Consider the following 26,898-nt stretch of genomic DNA (forward strand, 5'->3'; position numbering starts at 1 on the left):
CCTTCCATTGCCTTCACTTTCCAGATGGGGAAACAGAGGCACGGGGGCTATTAGGGATTGGGAGTCTCAAAGAGATAGGTAAGAATATCTACCCTTGCTCTGCAGTGCCTCTCTTCGGCTATTACCCAGAGTGCTGAAGGGGAACTGCTTGCAGACAGACCTCCATGGAGCAATTATAGTCATTTTATTTATAAGATGATGCAGTTTGACATACAATCTCATACTAAAATATACCCTCTTAACATACAAAAAAATGCACCTACAAACTAACGGCTTTGTTACTGGAAAAGGGACTGTAGGAAATGAAATAAATACAGGGCCACTAGTGGTCAACTGATAAGAAACCCCAGAGGCATGTGCTTGGAGTTGGGGGCGAGGAAGACCAACATGAGTTTCAGAGTAGGAGAGCGCACCCCAGGATAGGTGCAATGACACAATCTATGGTCGAGTGGTAGGAAAGGAGTGGCTGTGAAAGATTTTCAAGTGTAGTGGATAGTATATGGGAGGTGAGATGCTCTGGCATGCCCTGGACTGATTTGTATTGTAAGAACTGAACCTCAAAGTGGAGGGTACAGATTATACATACACACTGGACTGTTGCTAGAGCACAGAAGAAACTCTTCCAGGGATCTGTGCTTTAGCCAATCTGCTGCTGTTCAAAAACCTAAAAAGTCGCAGTAAGCGCCATTTAATTTCAGCACGCATAATCAAGGAATGATTTTTTCCTCTTTGAATGTGAAATTGCTAGCATACATTCAGAAGATTATCAGCTAAATAGCAACATACAGTTACTGCTTACATCTCAAATGCCCCAGAGAATTGTTTTTGTCTCTGGAATTGACATACAGGGTCAGATCAAAGGTTCATTTAGCCCAGTGTTCTGTTTTCTAACAATGGCCAATGCCAGGTGCCCTAGAGAGAAAGAAAAGAACATCCCCTCTCACCCATTCCCAGCTTTAGAAAAACACCGGCTAGAGACATCATTCCTGCTCATCCAGGCTAACAGACATTGATGGACCTATCCTCCATGAATATAACTAATTCTTTTTTGTACTCTGTTAAAGTCCTGGTCCTCACAACGTCTTCTGGCAAGGAGTTCCACAGGTTGATTATGTGCTGCATGAAGAAATACTTCCTTTTGTTTGTTTTAAACTGCTAACTATTGATTTCATTTGGTGACCCCCAGTTATTGTGTTATGGAAACAAGTAAATAACTTTTTCTCATTTACTTTCTAAACATGGGATATGATTTTATAGATCACTATCACATCCCCTATTAGTTGTCTCTTTTCTTACTGGTTTTTCCTCTACAGCAGCTGTTCCATACACCTAATAATTTTTATTGCCCATTTCTGAACTTTTCCCAGTGCCAAGATATCTTTTTTGCGATAAGGTGACCACATCTGCAGGCAGTATTCAAGATATGGGCATACTATGGATTTATACAGAGGCAATAAGAAATTCTCTGTCTTATATTCTAACTCTTTTTAAATAATTCCTAACATTGTTAGCTTTTTTAACTACTGCTGCAAATTTAGCAGATGTTTTCAGAGAACTATCCATAATGACTCCAAGATCTCTCTTGGGTGGTAACAGCCAGTTTAGACCCCATTGGTTTCTCTGTATAGTTGGGATTATGTTTTCCAATATGCATTATTTTGCATTGATCAACATTAAAATTCATCTGCCGCTTTGTTGCCCAATCTCCTAGTTTTGTGAGATCCTTTTGAAGCTCTTCACAGTCTGCTTTGGACTTAACTATTCTGAGCAGTTTCTATTATCTGCAAATTTTAGCACCTCGCTGGTTACTCTTTTCTGTAGATCCACATGGATGCTGCTATGCTCTGGGGCTTTCAGTACGCTGTAGCCAAGTTCACACAGGCTGCTACTGTGTGGCAGGCTAGTGTACCATAGATTTGCACCTGGGCTTGCTCAAGCACACTAATTCACCATGTAGACAAGTCCTATGATTATTAAGATGTACATCATTTTTTCCTGATAAGAGTCATTTTCATTTGACACTGCCACATGTCTTATGTATACAGCTTCTTCACTCCCTATTATGCTGCTATTAAACAAACAAAAACCCAAATCCAATGGTTGTGTAGCCAACAGAAAAACAGATCACTAGCAACCTTCCTGCGTGCTCACAGCCGGCAAGCTGGCAAACTTGTGACATCTGGTCAGATTTCATGAGTTAAATAAATACCACAACCAGTATCAACCTTTCCCAGATGTGAAACACCAAGCACCTAGTTACACTGGCAGGATGCTACCATGTTTTGTGGATGCCAACCTTACCAAACACCACAGAGATCTCTCCTAAACAGCTTCTTCCATCTCTATAAACGAGAGGCATGCTTAGGCAGGAAGGCATTTAAAAAGCAGAAGGGAAGAGAACATACCTGGCGATGCTGTGAGGGCCATCACCCCATAGTAGGAAAAAGCACCAGCTTCAAACTTCATTCCCTCTTTCCCAGCCTCCACTTCCACTTTCCCCTGTTGAGGAAAATGAGAGAACCATAATTAAAAGGGGCCTCAAACATCCTAGAGACCTTATAAGAGATGTGCACTATGAAAGCTGAAGTCTTGCCTCAATAAAGGGGAACAGACAAAATCATTCCCACTGTCACACAACTTTTTGGCCTCATCTTTGATCCAGCTAATTCAACTCAGCAAGGCGGGTAGGCTCCCCACCTCAAAGAAATACAGTAGCTTCTCTGTGGTACTAACTTTTGTCCACTTCTAAAGAACATCTGTGAACCACTAAGCTATTTACTTTGAACAGAAGGGAAGGAGTGGTCCCTAAGTCTGACAAAGCCCATACTAGACATGCTTTGTCTGGCAAGACAGATGTACTCATTTCAGGTAACTGGCCCAAATTCACCCAAGGCCCTTCCAAATACAACACAGAAAATCTCAACTGGGAACTGGAGTAAACTCAACATATTTTAAAAACAACAATGATCCTGTAGCACCTGAGAGACTAACAAAAATATATAAATAGCATTATGAGCTTTTGTGGGCACAACCCATTTCTTATTTGTCATCTGAAGAAGTGGGTTGTGCCCACAAAAGATCATGATACTATTTATATGTTTTTGTTCAACTCAAGTGTTACAGGACCATTGTTGTTTTTTAAGTTTTTTTTTTAAGTTACTAACACAGCTATCCCACAGACTTTGGGAGCTGACGTTCAGGTTGTAGGCTTTCCACAACAGGATTCTCACAAAAAATAAATCCATAATTCCTAGAAGAGTCCTGAGTCCTCTTTCTCAAGGTTCTTTTTCCAAATTCCACATTCCTGCTGATATTTATAAAGGATCTTATTAAAGGCTCCCAAAACATTTTACAAACCATACACAAGTACAGCACCACAGAAATGCAGCCACTTCTGGTGTGGAACACAGCAGTTATTGAACAGCACATCACCACTCTATACCCAAGAGTCCAACACAGAAAACGAAGTAGCAATTCTAGCAATATATTTTTAGTGTTCCAATTACCTTGTTATACAGGTGGCAAGTATAAAATCAGAAGCTTCAGTAATTACCTAGCTGTAACCTATTTTCAACTCAAAGGTGCGTGGCCAGGTTTATTGTTAAGCTAAGTGCAGTCATAGCTGTCAATAGACTCTACTGAACCACTACGGATATGTACTTGCCACAATGGAATGACTCAATCGGTGGGAAATTTCCACTGCCCCCTTGGTCATACAAAGACTGTTCCCCCAAGGCACCATTTTATATACAAGTACAAACAAGTCACACGTCACTGCTGACGTATCAGGTTGCCACCCTTTGATGCTACTTAGCTACCACCCATCGCCCTGAACCTCGTGGTTTGATTAGATCATCTCTATCCATCATGCTGTCGTTTTAGACCCTTTCCTGAACCTGGGTCTGTATCTGTGAGGAGTGGGTACCAAGGTCTTTTTTAATGAGCTAGTGGTACCATGTGAATTTAACTTATGACCAGTACCAATTAGTGTTCTGCACTCTCAGCCCTGTTCATGCCAAGTACTGTGAGCAGGGGCCTGCCTCATACTCACAGCTTAGCTTTGCTTTATGTTAGCCATGTTTTGGCCATTGTTAACTAGGCCTCAGACCAGGCCTGTGCTGCATGGGCTTTTGTTTTAGGCCTTCATTTTACGACAGTTGCATCCTACAACACTTGATTTATTATCCATATTGACAAAACTGACCTGGACACACAGCACCATATTTCATAATCTCTTTATGAAGTGCCCCCGTTTTGTGCAAAAAATATGTAAATGAGGCAAAGCGTGGAATATTGCCAAGCCTCATTTGCATACATTAATGGGGCTCCATTTTTGCGCAAGAGCCATTCTTCCACATTTTTTTCAGAAAGAACGGCTCTTGCGCAAGAGGGGGGTTTTGTGCAAAAAGGGGCCATGTAGACAGCTCCTTTTTCCACAAAAGCCTCTTGCGCAAAAACGGAACCTAACTAATTATTCAAATGAGGTGCAGCAATATTCCACCCTTCGCCTCATTTGCATTTTTTTGTGCAAAACGGGGGCAGTGTAGACATAGCCTTTACGTTTAATGCCACATAAGAGTCTACAAAACTGGCTTACATCATAAGCTATATTACAGTACTATCGTGTTATTCTGAAAGCCATTTTGTAGACCCAACTCATTCCAGTCTACTCTGAAATTTGAGAAGTCACCACCTCTCATGTCAGATCCATCTTTAAATACCATTCTTGCTAGTAAGATGCTACTGAGTTTCAATATCAGTGTTAACAAGATCTAAGTATTCCTATGGTCCTGCTGCTTACCTCCTGAGGAGTAAATTAAGAAAAAATGGATAATATACAAATCACAAAAGCAAGAAGACAAAGTCGTATTTTCTCATCATGTTGGCCTGTAATCTCATTAGATCACATAAATTAAACAGGATCGGGCCAGGATCACTGCTTGGATGGAAGACCTCCAGGAAAATCCACTGGAGAAAGTGACGCTGGCCATTCAGTAGGTGGCGCTCTTCCCTAAATTAATACTGAACTATTCCAGAGATGCAGACTTTCAAACATAAAAAAATAATTTTTAATCAGCTGTCAAACATCCTATGGCCCTTTCTGCACGAAAAAATGCATTAGCAAGGATATCCTGGCCAAATGTTACTTCCAGTCATTACATTTTGTCTACCAATGTTTTCCCACATGTTTCAACTGGACACAGAATTCTTTTCTGCCTGCCCAAATACTGCAGCACTTCTGTTGCAATTTTTAACAGATGATCGTCTCTGAGAAGTAGGGGTGTATTATCTACACTTTCCAGAAAGTTAAACTGAGGCTATGAGCAGTTGAATGAGTTGGTTAAGGTTAGCAACTTAGCAAGGGAGTCAGGTGTCCTGGCTCCTATGTCCTAAGACGACTAAACTTAAATAGTTGTATTAGATATGGAGGGGAAGGAGAAAGGAGACAAAATCAAGATATATGTATATCTAGTCAGGTGCCTGACCTGTAAAATGAGAACAAAGTAGTCAACAGGCTTGTTTCTCTGGTAGAGGTAGTATTCTGGGGCTTTCTTGTTCTTCTCATCGTATTTCAGCTCCTGGATGACATTGGGATGTTTTAGCAGCCTTAAGAGGATCTTCTCTGACATCTGGGAGGGACCAAATGCTTCTACTTCTACAAACACAAGACACAACTTGGCATTACACCTCAGGTGCATGGGGATGAACTGGCAGTAGTTGTCAAGGAACATGGAAGCAGACGCATGTGTTACAGAATTGGAGTTTTCGTAGGGTATGTCCACACAGGTATAAAAGACCCACAGCAGGATCTCAGCTGACCCATGTCAGCTGACCAGGGCCCAGGCTTCAGGGGTAGAAAATACTGTGTGGACAGGTTGGAATTTGGAACAGCCACTTTCAGCCCAAGTCCAAACATCTACACAGAAATTTTTCAGCCTGAAGCCTGAGCCCAAGGCAGCTGACCTAGGTTAGCTGCAGGTTTATTTATCCCTGGGTATACATTCCCCATGGCATATTTTCAAGGAGAAACAAGAATACTCCACTTCCCAGATATTCCAAATGTACTTGCCCTCTTTGAGTTACTAACATTCTTTCCAGATGACGGAGAAAGATTTCCCCAACATGAAGGGAAAAGGAAGTCGAGTTTGTCTATCTGAGAGCTCAGAAGCCACAGTAGTTTGGGCTCGTTCAGGGACTGTGTAGGGAAACAATTTTATAACTGGGGTCCCAAAAACCTTTGTTTGGGGTTTACAAGTAGATTTGTTATTTATTGCATTTATTTCTATAGGTCTCTGATTGTTCTCTGACCTAAAGAACTGCTACAGATGGGCCCACTGTGTAAACCCAAAGAAGAAATAAAAGAAAGGTGTCAGAGCGCACATGGGGACAGTGGTTGAAAGTGAAAGGGAGAGTGCAGGCAAATTCACACCAGTGGGATTAATGCATAGCACACACAACACACCCTATAACCTCTGTTCTTACTGTTCAACCTTCCCAACGAGAGCAATTTAAAGTGAAGAAAGCCCAGCGTTTTGTGGGCTGGACTCAAGAAGTAGACATGCAAATTGCCAATACTTAGAATAGCTGCTTTCAGGACAGGACTTTGGAGACACTGGACTGGCCGCAGATCCTGGTCTGCCTTTAGAACAGGACAACCAAACTGTAACATCTGACTTATTTAGCAATGCTTCCACAGCCAGATTTAGATATAAAATTGTTTTACATTTCCTAGACAAGCACAGAAACAGCGCCACTAAATTAAGTCAATACCAATATGTCAAGACTGTGTTTGGGAATCTCCATCGAACTCTGTGCCCATACAATAAACAAAGTGTTATTTGTTATTAAAGCCGCTTCTTCCAGCTGAACAGTTTCCTTTCATTGGAAGCAGCAAAGGTGAAAGGTGCGGACTGAAAGGCCTGTACACAGAAAGCTATTGCCTACACACCAAACAAGTACAGCATAAGCAATAGCACACTCACTGAAGTGAATAGGTCTTATCACTGATGCTGAGAGACCAACTCTGCAATGAAAAGAAAATCCAGTCCCTATAAGCAGGGCTACTCAACGTGCAGCCCGCGGCGCAGTTTGGGTTTACGTGGGGCTCAACACGTGGCTGACAGGTGGGATCCTGTGAACATGGCCTCCACTGGGCACACGCGCCACAACAGCGAGGTGTCTCCCAGGTGGAGTAAGTATTTGAAAGACGCAAGCAGACAGGCTGGCTAGAACAGACGGGTACAGAGTGTCAGTGTTTCTAGCCCTCGGGGAGGAGGTGCCGGGAGCACAGGGGCACTGTGTGAAAGAAGCTATTTGCATATATTTAAATATATATTTGCATGTATAGGCAACCACACTTAAGTTGTGGCCCTCGGTATGTGCTGTGAGTATCATTGTGCAGTATCATTGTGGCCCCGGGGATTCCAAAGTTGAGTAGCCTTGCCCTATAGCCTACTCAATCCACGGGCTCTCTGCAAAGACTGTCAGGAAGTGAGTCAGGAATGCAGACATCTCTGCCCACTGAAAACCGGACTGAAGCCATCGACTCATGCCCCACAAACCAGCAAAAAAATTTCAACCACCTGTACAATTTGCAAAAGAGGCTTTCATTTGGAGTCAAAGCCCCATGGAACAGATCACACTACCCCCCTGAATTCCAGGATCTCTTTCCAGATGAGGCACCAAAGGGGAATTACACTCAGCAATCCAGAGAACTGGACAGCTGGCACCCAGTCCTCATTAGTTTGTTTCCTGAGCGCTACCTCGTGGGGAGTACTTGCTAGTCGTTACCCTGGCTAACTCTATACATGCAGGGTGGCACTTGCATTCAACCTTACCTTTCAGACCAATTTAAAGTTACTGGTCCACCCCTGGTAAATGTCTCAGAGGGTTCATGCCGACACTGAACACAGGAGAGGAGAGAATTTAAAAAGAAAACACAAAATACACAAACGTGGCATTATTTGTCCCCCTACTGTCCAGCCTCCCTCCCTGCCAGCACTGCCCACCTGCCTCCTTAACCTCCACCGGCAATCTAGCTCTCAGGCTCTTGTGTGATTGCAAGCCGTGATAAGCTGTACTTGCCTGTTGCCAGGAAACGGTGCATTGCCAGGAGGAGCTGTGGTGATATTTTAACCTTCATCTCGCTGTCTGTCTGCTTGAAGGCAGAGAAGTCCTGCTTCCTGTCCCGATGGGCTACTTTCTTCTTCGTCTTGTTATCAGCTGGGAACGGGAGAATGGGAGAGGAAGAAAGCAAAGTCAGTTAGAGCAGGGTCACATTTGAACTGCACTGAATGGAGATACAGGCCACCCTCGCTGCAAGTCCAAGGTACTTCCCAAAAAACTTGGACTTAGCAAAACAGCTTAAAGCGGGGAATTTTTTCCTGCGGCTGACTTCCATTTCCACAATTTTTTCTTGGAGTGACTTAAGAGTGGGGAATGGGAGGACTTAGGACGCATTCCTACAAGCGTGAACGGAAAGGAGATATACTGGGGTGACTTATGGTGGGGATGCCCTGTATCTAAGACAATCCAAACCACAAGTGCCATCTAGAATAACATCCAGGACAGAGATACCCCTCTATTATAAACTTAAAGCCAACTGTATGAGTGATACAACTTCAAGTGTATTCAAGTGCTCATCTTGCATTTGTCCCACTGTGTGGTTTCAGGCAGCTGCCCAGAATCTCATTGATTTCAATGGGATGAAGGAGCGTGCCAATAGGATTTTGACTAGAGGACCATGGCTTGTATTTTTATACTATTAGAAGGCCGCGTGTAGGCATATAAATGATGAGGCTTACTCGTTCCGGTTAACTGGGAGGGGCTGGAGCAGCTCCCCGACGGCTCCAGCGCCGAAGGGCCCACCAGAGCAGCCCATGTCTGTGGTGAGCCTGGTTCCTCCGCCACAAGTTACACACTGCAAGCTCTGCAGTACAAAGTGTCTATACAGAAGTTTTATACTGCAGAACCTGCAGTGTGTGTAACTGCGTAACTGCTGGGATTTTTAACAGCCGCATGGTTACATTTTTAAACCACTTTTTACATCCCTAGTCTTATTCTTGACAGTTTTACTTAAGATAAACAGATAAACCATTTCAGTATCTGCAGTGGTCATTTTATTCTCTTACGCACATCATAGGAATAACTTCCAAATACCAAGCTTATTTAACTGCAGACTGAGCTATTTAATGTAACTGGTAATCATTAAATAGCCAGCATGCAATTCTATACCCTGACGGTACAGATCATTATATCTATTTTCTATGTATTAGAAACTATTTCATGTGCACATGAAACGGTTGTGAAGTCAAGCGCTCAAAAGCCAGGAAACACCAGAATGAAGGCTACCTGTTTTACTTTCATTTGGCACTCTTGTCCATACTATCGTGATACAATCTTTAGTTACCCAACCACATCCGTTCTCAGGCTTTTCATCTCAGTCCCAGTGTCCTTGGCCTGACAATTTTAGTTCGCCCCTTCCAAGCTCCTTATCTGATCTCTCTCTTCCCCTTACTCCCTTTCACATGCTGGTCCCCACTGTTCCCAGTCCCTGTGTCCTTTTCCGGTCTCCTTATCCCACAGCCAGTGCCATTTCTCCCCCTATGCCCTCAGGCTCTTCGTCCTCCAGCAGCGTTTTTTCCCCTTCTACTTTCCTCTCTCTCGTCCACCTCTTGCTCCCTGAGCATTTGCATCAGACATTCCCTTCTCAATGCTGCACAGGTTCCTCCATGCTACCAGGCCTTACGGAAAGTGCAGCAGACAAGTCAGGTGCCCTGACATGATCCCACCCAGAACTGCAACTGCCCCAGGCTGAACCATGCCCAAAGCAGAGAGTGCCTTTGGGAGTCCACTGTGCATGTGCAAACTACACTTTTTCCAAGGCTTACAACATAGCCAAATTTGGGCAGGTTTTCATGGGGGTGGCAAAAAGCCCTTCCCAAACACAAAGCCCACACCCCTCCTGGCAAATGTCACAGCTCTGTTCCAAAGCATGGGGGAAGTAGACTGTTTCAAAACGAAACTGCCAGAAATGTTCATGATGGGCATAATACATTTTTGTTTAGCCTTTTCCTTGGAAATTGCTGAGTAATGCTGACTGAAAAATGTAACAGCATGATGCTGAGCCCCAGCATGGAAAATTTCAGCCCAAATGATTAAAGTCTGGCAAAGTTATAAGTAATTGCAATCAGATGGATGATAGGAACTACAGGTGGTATTATAGGTGGTGTTAACTATAGGTGGTGTTATAAGCCTGGCTTATAAAATACTCACACTGAGTGATGCTTCCCATACAAGAAGCTTGACTACAGTTCAGGCTGCACAAGGGTTAACTTCCACCCCTTTACAACCATCCCTGAATGTTAAGGAAACCAGCAGTTGAGACAACGTTGATATCAAACCCCTACAAAATTCACATGCTTCTCCTCCTACTCGCTGCTCTCATACCATGCATAAAGCACTTCACTACACATATTTGGAGCGACTATTACAATACTAAAGTAATATAAATACCAAACCTGCCACACTTTTAATGATCCCATAAACTCTCTATGTGCACACAGCCATCCCCCCTCGCTCCCGGTTCTTTCAAACCCTTTGCTGCAATTGGTGGACTGGATTCCAGTGCTTCATAATGAGCCAACAAGTCCCCTAGATGCTTTGTATTAATTCATAACAGATGCTTTTGGACAGTATCTTCCAGGAAGCCTGGGGAATTCTCTCCCATCTGATACTACATACACTTTCAATAGTTAACCTCTCCATGGAAGAAAAATTTCACATAGACTTATGTTCACCAGATTTAGTTCATCAGCCTACCAAGACCTTGAAATACAGGGTCTAATCAACCCTTTTCATTTTCAATATTAAATATCAAATAATCCAAATGATTTCTCTTAATAAAAAAGCAAAAGAGCTATATCAAAAAGAATACATAGTACAACTGACCTGTGGGAGAGCCCACTATCCTCAAAGAGGCAGGTACAATACACCCAAGGGAAAACGTTTTTGCGGGGTAAATGAAATCACGAATCCTGCTTTAAAATATTGCACCACAATCCTACTGTCATCCACTATTGACAGTAATGAGAGTTCTATTACACAGATGATGTCAGAATTCTACATGCCTCTCTTTTATTGGTGCTTATCATCAGTAGGTCCCAAAGAACTTTTCAAAGGAGGAAAGTACCATTGTGTCCATTTTACAGATGGCGAAATTGAGACACAGAGCAGGGAGCAAGACATGCACAAGACCAGAGCCAGGAACAGAACCCAGGTCTCCAGAGGCCGAGTCCATTGCTCTCTCTACTAAGTCGCACTGCCTCCTTTAAAACACAGTCAAGGTAAAAGTACTGTGTCTTTAAGAACTGCCATATAGGAACTTCTGGGTTCCTGAATACTGGTAAGATAATGATCAACTGAAAGTGGCTCAGAGAATAACAAACTATCAGGAAGCTGCCGAGATAGACTTAGGAAAGAGTCACTAATATTTACAGAAAGTGAAAGGAACAGTGATGCAAAGGATATCTGAAAAGCATAGGGGTATTTCAAATGATTATTTGCATTGCCATTGTGTTTATAAGCCCCAATGTGCTAAGCCCTGCACAAACACACAGTAAGATCTTGTCTTCACTCTGTGGAAGATTGACATTGTTGTAATCAATCTTCCCAAGTTCAATTTAATGAGTCTAGTTAAGATGCGCTAAATTGAACTCAGAGGGTGCCCCCGCCAGCATCCCGTACACCCGCTCTTGAGTGAAGAAAGGCAAGGTTCCTGCTGTGAGGATGGCACCACACTCGGCTTAAGATAGTATGGCTCCAGCTACTTATTCTATTTAGCTTCCGGGTCGAGTGCAGACCTGGCCTAAGAGACTGTGCCTACCCCCAACAAATCTAAATCACAGTTAAGACTGAGAATTAAGGACAGGAGAAAAGACGTCCAGTATTTGTACCCCAGCTATAGAGGCAGGACCTGGGCAGAGGGAGATACTAGGTGACTGGTCCACAGTGGGACTGGAAATCTGAAAGAGCTGGGAAAAGACCCCAGATCCCCTGGGTCTCAGTCAAGAGCTCCAACCATGACACCTTCCTAGTAAGATAATTCTTTTCCATCCTTAATGTTAAGTGGTGCCCTATGGACTGAGTAAACAGTGTTCCTAAGGAAACAAGTACTTCATCACTGCTGTGTCCCTACCAATTCACTGGCAGCGACCAACTCTGAAAAGAACCCAACCCACTGCCCTCTAGCAGAGAATGGGAGTGGCATGGAGAGCTCTCGGGGGTGATGGGATATTAAATAAGTAGAAGCACAGAGAACTTGAGAAGTGCACTAAGGTCACAGAATATGATTGTTTGAAGTGGGGAAACGATAACTAAACTGATGTTTTGTTCACATAAACTGTTGCGATCGAAGGATTCCACAAAAAAGCTGCCTGTTCAGCATAGAGGGGGGAATACTGCAGAAATTAAAATGACGGCAGCCGGCATTTGCACCTGTGTGGAAATCTGATCTGCTAGACCTGAAGTAATACGTCACCACCGTTCTCCAAACAAATCTTTGACGTTTAAAGAAAAAGCACAAGAAACTTCTACTCACTGTACAAATCAGTTTCATCTAGAATCTCGGATTTGATGATTTCTTCAATCACGTCTTCTAATGTGACAATCCCCAGGACTTCATAAAAAGGGTCCCCTTCCCCTTCATTGTTGACTCGCTGTACTATTGCCAGATGAGATTTGCCTGTAGGGAGACAGATTAACAATTATGACTTTAGATTCAGAGATTAGAAATGAAATTATGAGCAAAGGATGAAAATACAGACTCATAAGAAACTATATTTCATACTTCTAGAACACAGCAACCATAGTCACAGAATCACAGAACACTAGAACTGGAAGGGACCTTGAGAGATCATTGAGTCCAGTACTCTGCCTTCATGGCAGGACCAAGCACCATCTAGACCATCCCTGATAGATGTCTACCCAACCTGCTCTTAAATATCTCCAGTGATGGAGATTCCACAACCTCCCTGGGCAATTGATTCCAGTATTTAACCACACTGACAGTTAGGAAGCTTTTCCTAATGTCCAACCTAAACCTTCCTTACTGCAGTTTAAGCCCATTGCTTTAAGTCCAATAGATTCCTAAAGGGACACTGTCAGCTAGAAGAAAAAAAATCAGATTTCCATATGAAAATGCCATTCCTGTTGTAGGGATGTAAGCAAGTAGTTGAGTACCCGATAAGCCTAAGCTTATTGGGTAATCGAGTTGACTACTTGCTTTCCCTCCTCCCCCCCGCTACCTCTGTATCAGACTGGGACTGAAAAAGGCAGAAAGGAAGTGGGAAGAACAGGTGATGGTGCCTGGTTCCCCCTACCACTGTCTCCATGGTGCCTCCTGGGAGGCATAGTAGGGGAGGCTGCTCCGGCAACAGCCTCTGTCCACAGTGGCCTGGGTTGGCTATGGGCGGAGACTACTCTGGCAGCAGCCCCTGTTCGTGGCCAGCCCAGGCCGCCATGAACAGGGACTGCTGCCGGAACAGCATCTGCCCACGGCCAGCCCAGGAGTGTGGGGAGAGTGCCAGAGCAGCCTCTGTTTGCAGTGGCTGGGGCTGGCTGTGAACAGGGGCTGCTGGACACAGCGTGAGCTGGGACTGAGCAAGCCCATCTCAGTCCCAGCCCACACTGGTCCGGGACTGCTGTGGCCTTGCATTTTAAATGTAGTGTGAGCAGCCCGGATCTTACTATCTTTAAAATGCAGAGCAGTAGTGGTCCTGGCTTGCACCGGTCTGGGACCTACCTCTGCTGCACCACTGTGGTTTAAATGTAGTAGGAGCTGGACTGTCTGGGCACCTGGCTTCTATGACATTTAAACTGCAGAGGTACAGCAGGGGTGGTTCCGGCGTGAGTCAGAACAGAGTGCCTTCCCTTATTGTCTAATCGTGTAGTTGATACGAATTGTATCGACTACATGATTAGTCAGTTACCCGCCTCTTAACATCCTTATCCTCTTGCTGCCACAAGTTGCCTCTAAGATTGCTAGAGCTGAACAGTTAGACATAATGAACATTCCTCCCAGTATAACCTGTGCATTTGTCAACCCTTTGCGTTAAGTCCATTTCATTGTTTTGTTTATGATCAACTTCATGTCCTGTTTTTACACCAGCATCAGGACATCGTCCCTCTGCCCTGCTGGCACAGAGCTCCCATACATGCATTTCCTCACACTCTGTAACATCAGCAACAAAGCTGAAATTGAAGTAGCAGCAGGCAGGCATGTACACAGGGCAGATGTGGGGGGAGTGGGGTAGATCCAATTATGTTTGCTGGTGGTGGTCTCTCCCTGCCTTCTCCTCGGTCCCAATCCCCACCAAACATGAGACTGGCATTACCATTTCTTAAAGGTAAGGGATACTATTTAAAGAGAGTTCCTTCAGAAAAAGAGTACTTTGAAATTAGTCAATCAAAAAGTTCAGGTTGATTTCAAAGTACTGTTAACTCCAGCGAAGAGGATAAAGCTGAAACGGGATGTGCTGGTGACAATGAAGTTCCCTCTGATGCCATCAGTGGCTGTTTTATTTCACAGTGCACTAATACTCTTACAAACTTCTCTGCCACCTGCAGTGTCATGAGAACATGATAATGCCATAGATTAAAGAAAGCAGCATATTTGGTAGCCAATTTCTATAGCCATCATTGAATCTTACTTAATTGCAAAGCTCAGTAGAAAACTGCCTCACACTCTAGGATTAAAGGGTTTGCCAAGACACACTCAACCAGCAAGATCCAAGCTACCTGATGAAGTACAGGTATAGTGGTCTCAATGCACGCTGGCTATCGTAAACTGGGCAATATTATGTTGCATCCCTTTTATTGGTCTCCTGCCTGACATCTAACTCACCCACTCTGTGGAGCAAGCCATGGAACACGACCAAAATAGTCCAACTTTTGTTTCCTTTCCTCAGACCCCTTTATAGGCAATAATGTCTGGATGCATGAAGATTTGGATTATTAGACTTGCAGGCATTCAGACTATTCCAACCCAGGATCACTCATGCTCAAAGAATGAAAATATCTTGAACAAATTAGACCAGGGAGGAAAACTTATCAACGACTGATATAAACATTGCATCAGGTCAAGTCAATTCACTTCGGTAAGATTTTCACATCTGCTTTCCCAGGGACCCAACATAAGCAGTTAAAAACAAATTCTTGGTGAATGCTGTCTGTCGAAAGTTAAATTCTTTTGCTATTCCCAGCTTGTAATCATTTAAAAGGAATTTTCCAAAGCAAGGTCTAATATTAGACTCAAAATGAAGTTTCCATTCCACTTAGGCGATATTCTCACCAAAGTAACTACTGCATAATCTGATTGTCTTGGAGCTACTCGTTTAGATGCAGATGGACATACTTTAAATACCAACTCCACAGCACCAATGAGTCTTATCTTGAAGAGACCTTATTCAAGAGTAAGTTATTAGAATGATGATTTGCAAGCTAAAAGATCAACATGCTGAGCGAACTGAAAGTTTCACTGATCTCTCTTTATCAGCATTTTTTTCTTTTTGCGTCCCTGGTGAGATTTCCAGATCTCTCAACCTCTATTTCTCACAAGACACCATTTAAAACTAGTTGCCTTCTTTGTTCCCTGCAGCATTTACTTCTGAGATGACATTAGCTGGATGTAATGCTGTCCATGCAAAAACTGGCCAGTAGGGTTGCCAGGTGTCCGGTATTCTACCGGATAGTCTGGTTTTTGCACCGTCTGTCCGGTAAAAAAAAAAAAAAATCAGAAAATACTGGACACGTGCAATGTCCAGTATTTTCTGTTTTTCTGGCAGGGCGCCGGACAGAAGCCTGGCGGGGGGAGTGGCTAGGAGGCAGGGCTGCGATCGGCGCTGGGAGCTTATGGTAGCATGCAAAAGCCTGGCGGGGGAGTGGCTGGGAGGCGGGGCGCAATCGGCGCTGGGAGCCCTCAGCTGACTGTGTCTGAGAAGGAGTGACTGCTGAATGGAATAGATTGAGTGCTGATTGAGTGCTGTTTTTTTATTATACCTTTTACTTGTCTGGAAGTCAAAGAGTTTTTTAAAAATAAGAAATTGATAAAAGCTGCACAATCTAATGCAAAATATATGATGTAGGATGCAGACTGTTGAGCGTTTATAATAAAGTTTAATACTTAATATAGGATGTGTGTTCAGTGTGAGTGTTTTTTTCTTTTTCCGTGTCAAATTTTTAGCCCTGGTGTTCGGTATTTTTTGGGAGACCATCTGGCAACCCTACTGGCCAGATATTAGCCTGAAGATCTGAAGGTAACATCAAGGCAAGCTCCAGAAGTCAAGACATTTATTTTCAAACTAGAAGGACCATTCTTTTCAATGAGCCATTGATTTCTATCACATCCCAGAAATGATCTTAATAAAAAGATGGACAGAAATGATCTTAATAAAAGAAAGTATAGAGCTGAGCACACAAGACAGAGGATAATAAGATCTCTTTCCCGAGCAATCCACAATCTATTAAATTGTTTCAGCTCTAGATTATATAAAACACAGCCTTTTATTCCATATCTATGGCACTTTTCACAATAAGGAAGAACTGGTTTATCTAATTTTACATTTCAAATAGAAAGTAAGCACCCCAGGGATCTGCGTGTGCCCGGGTCAGTCCCGCTCCCCACCGGCTGATTCTCCCTCCCCCCCCCACTACCAACCCTCTAGCCAGCCCGATTCCCCACAACACCCTCTCAGTCAGCCTCACTTCCCACCGGCCAGTCCCCCAGCCAGCCCCGCTGTCCCTGACACTTCCCCCCCCAGTCAGCCCTACTTCCCGTCGGCCGGTCGACCCCCCGACTCTCCTCCAATCTCCGCCGGCCAGCCCCGCACCTCCCGACCCCCCCTTCAGGCCAGCCCCACTTCCCGCCGGCCAGTCCCCATCCCCATCTCCCCCAGCCAGTCCCGCTGCCCCCGACCCCTCCCTCCCCTGCCAGCCCTGCTTCCCGCTGGCCGGTTCCCCCCCCCCCCCCACACACACACCTCCTCCCAGCCAGCCCCCCCCCGCATCTGAGATCAAGTGTGTCCGGTATTTTTTTTAAGTCACCTGGTAACCCTACTTGTTATTTTGGTGGATGGCGCTTAATGTGGGAAAATGAGCTATCCCCATCAGCCACCCTTATTTAGGCAAATTTCTTTTCTAAAAGGTGAACTATAAAGAATTGTTTTAAAGAAGGGATTGGACACTTTTTCACCTCTTTATGCTGCGAAAAGAAGGCCGGAAGGGTTTGTGTTCTTTTCCAGGTTTATACTCTGTCTTGTTACCTCAGAAATATCAAGTATGTCAAGATTGCCCTTTTCTAGCATTGCTGGAGGACTTCTTGATGGGACATGTTATGAATAGAGTTAATCTGTCTGTTAAAGGCCTGGGTTCGATTGAGTACATCTCTAGCAAACCTACTTTATCTAGAATGGTAATCACTGAAGTAAAATAGATATTAATAAAAATATACACCTCTCACCCCACCTTTATCATTTTATTTTAAAAACAGTTTGGCTATAAGTTCCATCCCCTCTCATGGGGCCAAATTGCCCTCTGGACTCCAGTGATGATATCATTTCACTGGGTTCCCCAGTCATCAATCTTTCATGGCTAGACAGCAATTAGCAGGAAAAAAATCTAAAAGGAAAACCATACGCCTTTTGGGCCTTCTTTATATATCTTAAAGATGCATAATAAGGCTCACCACCAGGTTTTTCTTCCCTTGCGTGTTACCCTTAACAGAACCAAGCTCCACTTTTATTGGCAACCAATTTTTGGTTAAGTCTTTTAGTGATAATTTAAACAGGGTTGTCAACATCTTGTGAAGCTAAAAATTAAACACCCCCCCCCCCCCCCAACGAACAGCTGAAGTGTGTTATAAATCACAGAAAAACCTAACCAAACAGATAGGATTGCCAGATAGTTTCACAAAAAATACCAAACATGGCGGGAAAAAAAATTGGTTGATGGGGGCAAAAAAAAATTGGTTGATGGGGGCTCACCCCACCCCACCAGACGCGACAGGGGAAGAATGTCCCAATTGACCTTCCATCCAAGAAAAACAGAAAATACCAGACATTTTACATTTCCGGGAGAGGCACAAGGATCTTGTGTAAAACAGGGGTTTTGTGCAAAATGGAAGCAGCTACACTGCTTCTTTTTGTGCAAAAACCCATTGTGAAAAAAGAAATGGCAGAAAATATGCTAATGATATCACAGCTTATGCTATATTTTCTGCCGCAAAAACTCGCCGAAGTTTTAAGACTTCCCTGTGAATTTGGCTTGTGAAATTGGCCTGAAACAATACAGTGACTTTGATATCAATTCATGAGTGCCCAGGCAAGTTAAAATGTTCCCCAACAAGTTTCTGTGTGTGGCCTTTTTGGATATCTGATTTGTGTCCCTTAATTCTTTCTTGTAGAGACTGTCCACTTTGGCTGATATACATGGAAGGGGCATTGCTGGCATAGATCACATTAGAGGATGTGCAGTTAAGTGAGCCCCGGATGTGGTGGTTTATGTAGTTAGGTCCTGTGATGATATTGCTTGTAAAGATGCGTGGACAGAGATGGCATCGGGGCTGATTGCAGGGGTGGGCTCCTGGATAATTATGATGGAGGTGTGTTGTGTGGCTACTGGAAAGAATTTGTTTGAGGTTAGGGGGTTGTCTGCAGGCGAGGACTGGCCTGTTCCCCAAGTTCTGTGAGACTGAGGGGTCATTTTCCAGGATAGGTTGTAGATTGCTGATAACGTGTTAGAGGAGTTTAAGTTGTGGGCTGTAGGTGATGACAAGTGTGTGCTATTGTTTTCTTTTCTGAGCCGGTCTTGAAGTAGCTGATGTCTGAGTACTCTTCTGGCTCTGTCAACCTGTTTTTTCACTTCTCTGGGTGGGTATTTCAGTTTTAAGAATGTTCTATATAGATCTTAGAATCATAGAATCATAGAATAATAGGACTGGAAGGGACCTCGAGAGGTCATCGAGTCCAGCCCCCCGCCCTCAAGGCAGGACCAAGCTCCATCTACACCATCCCTGACAGATGTCTATCTAACCTGTTCTTAAATATCTCCAGAGAGGGAGATTCCACCACCTCCCTTGGCAATTTATTCCAATATTTGACCACCCTGACAGTTAGGATTTTTTTCCTAATGTCCAATCTAAACCTCCCCTGCTGCACTTTAAGCCCATTACTCCTTGTCCTGTCCTCAGAAACCAAGAGGAACAAATTTTCTCCTTCCTCCTTGTGACACCCTTTTAGATATTTGAAAACTGCTATCATGTCCCCCCTTAATCTTCTTTTTTCCAAACTAAACAAGCCCAGTTCATGAAGCCTGGCTTCATAGGTCATGTTCTCTAGACCTTTAATCAGTCTTGTCGCTCTTCTCTGTACCCTTTCCAATTTCTCCACATCTTTCTTGAAATGTGGCACCCAGACCTGGACACAGTACTCCAGCTGAGGCCTAACTAGCGCAGAGTAGAGCGGCAGAATGACTTCACGAGTTTTGCTTACAACACACCTGTTGATACAACCTAGAATCATATTTGCTTTTTTTGCAACAGCATCACACTGTTGACTCATATTCAACTTGTGGTCCACTATGACCCCTAGATCTCTTTCCGCCATGCTCCTTCCTAGACAGTCGCTTCCCATCTTGTATGTATGGAACTGATTGTTCCTTCCTAAGTGGAGCACTTTGCATTTCTCTTTATTAAACCTCATCCTGTTTACCTCTGACCATTTCTCTAACTTGCTACGGTCATTTTGAATTATGTCTCTATCCTCCAAAGAAGTCGCAACCCCACCCAGTTTGGTATCATCTGCAAACTTAATAAGCGTACTCTCTATCCCAATATCTACATCATTGATGAAGATATTGAACAGTACGGGTCCCAAAACAGACCCTTGCGGAACTCCACTTGTTATCCCTTTCCAGCAGGATTTAGAACCGTTAACAACAACTCTCTGACTACGGTTATCCAGCCAATTATGCACTCACCTTATCGTGGCCCTATCTAAGTTATATTTGCCTAGTTTATCAATAAGAATATCATGCGAGACCGTATCAAATGCCTTACTAAAGTCTAGGTATATCTTGTAGGTGTTTGTCTATGTCTGTGAGATTGGAACAAATCCAGTTGTATCTGAGGGCTTAGCTATAAAAAATAGATTGAGAAACGTGTCTGGGATGGAAGCTAGAGTAGGTAAGTGTAACGGTCAGTAGGTTTCTGATATAAGGTGGTGGAAATGTGTCCGCCGTGTAATTGTACTGTAGTGTCAAGGAAGTGGATCTCTCATGTGGACTGGTCCAGGCTGAGGTTGATGATGGGGTGGAAGTTGTTGAAATCCCTGTGAAATTCTTCAAAAGTCTCCTTCCTGTGTGTCCATATGCTGAAGATGTCATCAATGTAGCTTAAGTAGAGTCAGGGTGCTGGGGGTGAGGGCTGAGGAAACATTGCTCAAGGTCAGCCATAAAGATGTTGGCATATTGTGGGGCCAGGCGGCTGCCCATGGCTGGGCTGCTGACTTGACTTGAAGATACAAATTGTCTTGAAATTGGAAATAGTTGTGGGTGAGGATGAAGTCACAGAGCTTTGTAGCCAGGTGTGCAGTGGTGTCATCAGGGATAGTGTTCCTGATAGCCAGTAATCCATCTTCCTGGGGAATGTTGGTGTAAAGAGCTTCTATGTTGATGATGGTGTTTTCAGGAAGATTACTGATGTTCTGTAGTATCCTCAGGAAGTCGGTGGTGTCTTGAAGATAGCCAGGAGCGCTGGAAGCAGAGGGTCTGAGAAGAGATTATCTAATATAGCCAGATAATCCTGCTGTAAGTGTGCCAATGCTTGAGATGATGGGTTGTTTGGGATTTCCAGGTTTGTGTATCTTGGGTGGTAGATAGAAAACTCCTGGTCGGGGATTGGGGGGGGGGGGAGGAATGTTTGTGTAGATTTGGTCCTGAGTTGTATCAGGGAGTTTCACGAGCAGTTGTGTTTTAGGTTTTTTTGATATTCTTTAGTGGGATCAGAGGAGAGAAACCTGTAGAATCTGGTGTTGAGTTGTCTGGCAGTCTTCTGTTCATAATCTGTTCTGTTCATGCCAACTACAGCGCCCCCTTTGTCAGCCTTTTTGATTATGATATTAGAACTGTTTTCGAGGCTGTGTATAGAATCACGTTCTCCATGCCTGAGGTTACATGTTGTTGTTTGTTGACAATGTCAGCCCATGCACGTTTGTGGAAGCAATCGATGTAGAAGTCAAGACTCTCATCACAATTCTCAGTAGGGGTCCAGAAAGCTGCCTTCCTCTTGTGAGATTGGCGGGAAGAGTGGGGAGCTGCAAGGTCAGTGTGTTGCTCATCGGTGGGCTGGAAATAATCCGTTAGGCGGAGGCGGCAAAAATGTCTGATTTTTAACCTCAGGTCTTACAGACTCTGTAGCCTCAGTTTCTCCAATATAAAAAGGTGATGGCAGTAACAAGTCACAATCATTCTCCAAGTGCTAATGTTAGTACCGAACTATGAAGTTGCAAGGTATTAACTGATAATTGGGACAAAGCTGCACTGGCTTAATCTGCAGCAAGGGAGATTTAGGCTAGATATTAGGAAAAGCTTCCTAACGATAGGCGTAGTTCAGCTTTGGAACAAGCTGTGGAATCTTCAACACTGGAGGATTTAAGAACAAGATGGACAAGTACCGGGCACAACTGGCCTAGGTTTGTTTGGTCCTGCCTCAGCATAGTTGGACCAGACTGGATGACTTCTAAGTTTCTTCCTGCTCTACATTTCTAAGATTCTAATTATTCAAAGTTATCTCTAGGGGGAGCAATTGCTGCAGAGAGAGGGGTTTCCTTAAGAGCAAATCCTATAGTTCCAGAATTTGCAAAGCTTTGCTTTCAAGATAGGGTACCAGCATGGTCAGGATTTTAAAATACTTCTGATTGTACTGCAAGCAAAAGTTGTGACAGAGCAAAATCCTGACCTTGCTGGTACGCCCCTCGCTGAAATCTCAGTGTCAGTGAATGTTTTAGAGACAGACAACCTTTGTTCAGTGGACTTGGATAGGAGCAGATTCCTTGAAGTCTTCAGAGGAAAGTATTCCAGAGAGATCAGCCGTGAGATCAGCATTAAAATGATGCCTAAAATACAGAACATTCTTGGCAATTCCGTTTCTGATGTGGACTCTTCATATTTGATGTTGGTGAATATAACGTGTGTTAGGGTTTCAGTACACCAACATGATATGTGAACAGAATACATGGTATACACTTCTGGATTGACATACAGGTAGGACCTCCGTGGTCAGGAACCCCTGGGATCCGACCGATCCTGAACCATGGTGTATGCCGGACCAGAGGAGGTCAAAGCTTCCCTCCTGGCTGTCAGCCCCAGTCACTGGGCTCTGCTCTTGGCCCAGCCCAGCTGGAGCTGCGTTCGCCGCCGCCCGAGCCCCGCTTCTCTGGCTTCTCCGGGGCTGCACTCCCTGCCCCTGCACTGTGCACCCCACCTCGCTGGCCCCACTGAATCTCCTGAACCTGGCCAGCCAGGGCTCTCTGATGCAGCAATAACCATGGTTCTTCCAGACCACGGCTGTCACCAGAAAGAGTCCCTGATTTTAGAGGTTAAAGCTGTACTACAGTCCTGTATGTGTCAAAAGGGAATAGCAGAATGTCCTTAGCCTCAGCAGCACCAGAATGTTCAATGAACTATGCAGCAGCTGCTATTTATGCCACCACCAATACAACAACTTTAAAACAGAGATTTCAGGAAATAATTAGGCCATAAGGGAGAATATCCCCACTTCATTCTGCGGGCTTTTAACTGGGACGAGATGCATTTAGTAGGAGCTGCCAAAGGATAAGCTGGTGTTATGGGTGGATAACTGGAAACTCCTGTAACTCTGGAAGTGCAGAGTTTGCTAACTTTGCGTCTAGAAAGAAGAGAGTTTTATGAAGTTCCTCAAGTAGATCGGGATTGGCCATTTTAATAAAGCTTTTTTAAAATTCATTTTTATTAAAAATAAGAGACAAAAGTAGGAATTTTCGTACCAGGCGAGCACACTATTCAAACTAATCTACCCTAGCCAAGGCAACCGTCAACCACCAGGTATTTCAAACACGGATGTGAAAGTATAACCTGTAAACGGTTAATTGATGAGCCTGGGCTCATCTGTCAACATTCATGGTTACACACAAGTTCCTGGTACGCACAGCAAGCTGCCTGACACCCGGAGGGGTGGATAAGAGGAAGGCGGGAGCTGGTATGTGCAAGAATTGGCTTAAAAGTCAGCTCCTGGTGCACATTGGCTTCCCGGGCCTTGCGCTGCCGCCTCTGTAGTGGCAGGTGGGAGCTGGTATGCGCAGGAGCCAGTGGCTGATCTACAATGAAACATACCATGCCCTGTCATGGGGCCCTCCTAGCAACATGGGACCCCGCAGGGATGGGCAGTCCAGTCCAGCACACACCCCTAACCCCTGTGGCAGGGGGCAGCTGCTCTGTGGGTGGGGGACAGGCCCTCTGCAGAGAGGACTGGGGAGGGGGGGGTAGGAGAGCAGGGAAACTCACCTGCAGGCTGCAGCCTCAGGAGAGCTGGCAGGAGGTGGTGAACAGCCCAAACATGGGGTGTAAGGCTTCAGAAAAGCACAGGGCAGCTGCAGAGCCAGCTGGAGAAAAGTGGTGCTTTGGAGTGGGAAAGCACGGCTTCTCCCCAGCCACCAGCTGTGTGGCTACCTAGAGCTCCTCTGAAGCCTTTCAGCCCATGTTCGTGCTGCTGGCCACCACCTGGTGAATGGGCGAGGGGGGAAGCACCAGGGATGGAGAGTCTGGAGCGGGGGAGGGAGGATCAAGTGGCCAATGAACAGTACCCCCCCACACTTTTAGGTAGAGCACACTTCTCCGGGCCAGCCAGCACAGGGCCACTGAAGCTGTCCTCGGCGGCCATGGAGATTATGGTTTTTTGTAAAGCGCTCTTATCCAAAGCACTTTACAATAGTTAGCTAATTGTACAAAAAATATTTAGAAAGTCTAAGTTGCCCACCGAGACCCTCAGCAATTTTCAAGTGGTCTGTGAAAAAAAGTCAGACAACAAAACAACCAAGGCACCTCCCTTGTTTTTCATTTCTTACTTATAGTATAGAAGGAAGATGAAGAAAAAAGAATGAAAAATGGGAGGGCCAGGAAAAGTGAATATTCTTTTTCTTGGCTGGGTCTGGGGGAGCCCCAAAATGGAAACTAAGCACAGGGCCCCATTAACTCCAAATCCGCCACTGGCAGGAGCCAACTTAAAAGCTGGCTCCCCACGTGCGCTGGCTCCTGGAATACCGACTGCTGTACCGTGTGTAACTGTGTAATTGCTGAATTTTCATCAGCTACACGATTACTTTATTACATGAATTTTAACATCCCTAATTTCTAATTAAAGTAATCCATCAACAAACAATAGCATGACTATTTCCTAACCTTAGATCATTAGTGGCTGATGATTGTTTTCAAGCTTTTGGGTATAATTTCTTTTATATCAAATGAGATGTATAACTAAATGGGGACGATTTTTAAAGCATAAATGACAGGTGCCAAACTCTTTGATTTTTAGCAGGAGTTTGTTGGCTTACTGGTATTTGTGCCTTTGAAACTCTTCTCAGGTATCTTTATGATATGATGGTTAATCCTTGTTTGAATTTAAACTCTTAGTGATACCTTGTGACAGTGAGTTTCATAGGTTAATTGTGAGTTTCATAGATTAATTGTGCACCGGGTAAAAAACTTAATCAGTTTGAAGTTTGTTGTATAATTTTAAGTGAGTTAAAATGTAGATTCACAGATTCTTTGTTCCGAAGAGACCAGTGTGATCATCTAGTCTAGGGGTTCTCAAACTTCATTCCACCATGATCCCCTTAAAAAATTACTACACAAATCGCAGGAGGGGAGACCAAAGCCTGAGCCTGCCTAAGCCCCATCCCCCCAGGTGGGAGGACCAAAGCTGGAAGGCATCAACTTTGGCCTTGAACAGCACGGCTCAGACTTGCCGGAGACAAAGCTGAAGCCTAAGTCAGAATATGTAAAGAAATGACTGAAAATCAAATGGCTAGCAAAAGGCAGGTCATGTTTCTTAGTATTTTATGACACACAGTTTTACAGCTTGAAAGTCCTGTACAAATACTGACTGGACAAACACATCTGCTCTTTCCTCATATTCAAAATACCATATTACAATAGTTTCCTACTACTAACCCTTTCCCCATCCTCCATCAGATCTTCCCAATCTAATGGGATAGCAACAAGACAGGGAAAAATTAAGCTGAGTTTCAGGAAACAAACTTCCCAACAATGAGATGTATTAATTGTGTATGGTTTTCCAAAGGAAGCAAAGTTCAATTGCTTTGGACATTTAAAACTTGACTGGACAAAGCCATAGATTAAAAAGGATTCGGCATCTATCAAACAAATCATGTATTGGCTCCATGCAGATGGAACAGAATGGACAGTCTAATAGGTATTTTATGTTTTTAACTTTGAATAGTCTCTCGTTCAGTGCACACATACACACCAACTCAACTGCTGCGACCTACAATTCAATTTGCTTTGTATGAAGCTGGTATCCCTGGTGAGGAGGCATTCTGCCAGCTGCCCTTGAAGTAAAAATATCAGTAGCGGCAGCTGCCACCTGCTGCAGTTTAAAAGGTAACTTAGCAAGGATGTCTTAAAGAAAAAAAAAGGGGAAGACAGGTTCTTTTGAAAAAGGGTGGTTTTTTTTTTATGTACCGTGTCTAAACTGCTTTCTTTTTTGAAAAACGCGTTTGAAAAAGCGATCAGAAGATATGCAAATTAGTGCTGAATTTGCATATCTCCTTTCGAAAAAAGAACGTAGTCTAGATGTACCCATAGTCAGCATCAGAGAAGATCCAAAGAATAAAAATGATCAGGGCACACTAAGGACAGCCTTGCATAAAAAATGATCCTTTGTTTGGCCCATATATACCACTGTTGGCCACTAATCAGTCAGGCCACCTTTGATTCATCATTGAGCTTGGGCTGAGTGTGATTCTAAGACTGATTAGCAGCCCCGTTCACGGTGATTTAAAGCTTGTTCTGCTGAATGGGTTACAATCATCACTGGTCAGGACAGCTGAGATTTATGTGGTAACTGGTACAGCTCCCTCTCAATGTTGGGTCCCTAAGAGAATATATCCACAGGGTCATGCTGTAAGAGATGAGGAGATTGAAAACAACACAGAATAAGGCTCAAAAGAGAAAGTTACCTGGAAAGCAAAATATTCTACACCAACTGTGCACAGCTAGTTAGCAAGGCTGCTAAAAGGGAGTGGTACCTTTCTATGAATTATCAGCACACTGGCTATTTCAGCACAGGAACAGATTAGGAATTTAACATACCACAGAAATACTTCAGAAGAATTAAAGCAAACTAAAGCAGGGAGAAGAGGTGACCGTTTTAGTAAGGGAAAAGATTGAGTCTGGAGGGAGACCTATCGCTATTTTGGCTAACTCAAAAGAAAAAATTCAGATAAAATGTAAGGGCAAAAGAACATGCAGCATTAAGGTCATTTCTGGTCATAGCTCATAGTAGGGACGTTAAATATTGGTTAATTGAATAGTTGAGTAACCTCATGAATTCTTATTGGTTAGTCGACTATTCTATAATCCCCAGAGGTGGCGTTGGGAGCAGCGCGGGGTGCCAGGTAGGAGCTAGTCTGCGAGGGGAGACAGTTTAAAAACCAGCTCCTCTTGCGGTCCAGTTACTTGTCGCCCTGTGCTGCTGCCTCTGATAAAGAGGCAGCAGTGTGGGGTGGCAGCAGCCCCTGTATGAGGGGCTGGGTCTGAGGTCCCGGACCCAACACAAACCGGAACTGCGCC

At 44.0% G+C, this 26,898-nt stretch overlaps 1 protein-coding gene across 4 annotated transcripts in view; it reads right to left on the reverse strand.

The window, feature by feature from the left end:
- CNNM2 (cyclin and CBS domain divalent metal cation transport mediator 2) overlaps nt 1-26,898 on the reverse strand; it is a 227,859-nt gene that overhangs the window by 30,294 nt on the left and 170,667 nt on the right. For 3 of the 4 annotated variants that reach the window (XM_075935558.1, XM_075935556.1, XM_006120865.3), the window contains exons 2-5: nt 12,599-12,742; nt 8,086-8,223; nt 5,487-5,656; nt 2,406-2,499 (exon numbers count right to left, since the gene is read on the reverse strand). In XM_075935558.1, coding sequence (XP_075791673.1) covers nt 2,406-2,499; nt 5,487-5,656; nt 8,086-8,223; nt 12,599-12,742 — 546 coding nt within the window. Of the gene's footprint in view, nt 1-2,405; nt 2,500-5,486; nt 5,657-7,838; nt 7,904-8,085; nt 8,224-12,598; nt 12,743-26,898 lie in introns of those variants that run through there. The other variant, XR_012905736.1, reaches the window with a different exon arrangement.

Source organism: Pelodiscus sinensis, chromosome 8 (genome assembly GCF_049634645.1).
Source record: "Pelodiscus sinensis isolate JC-2024 chromosome 8, ASM4963464v1, whole genome shotgun sequence".
Classification (NCBI taxonomy): domain Eukaryota; kingdom Metazoa; phylum Chordata; order Testudines; family Trionychidae; genus Pelodiscus; species Pelodiscus sinensis.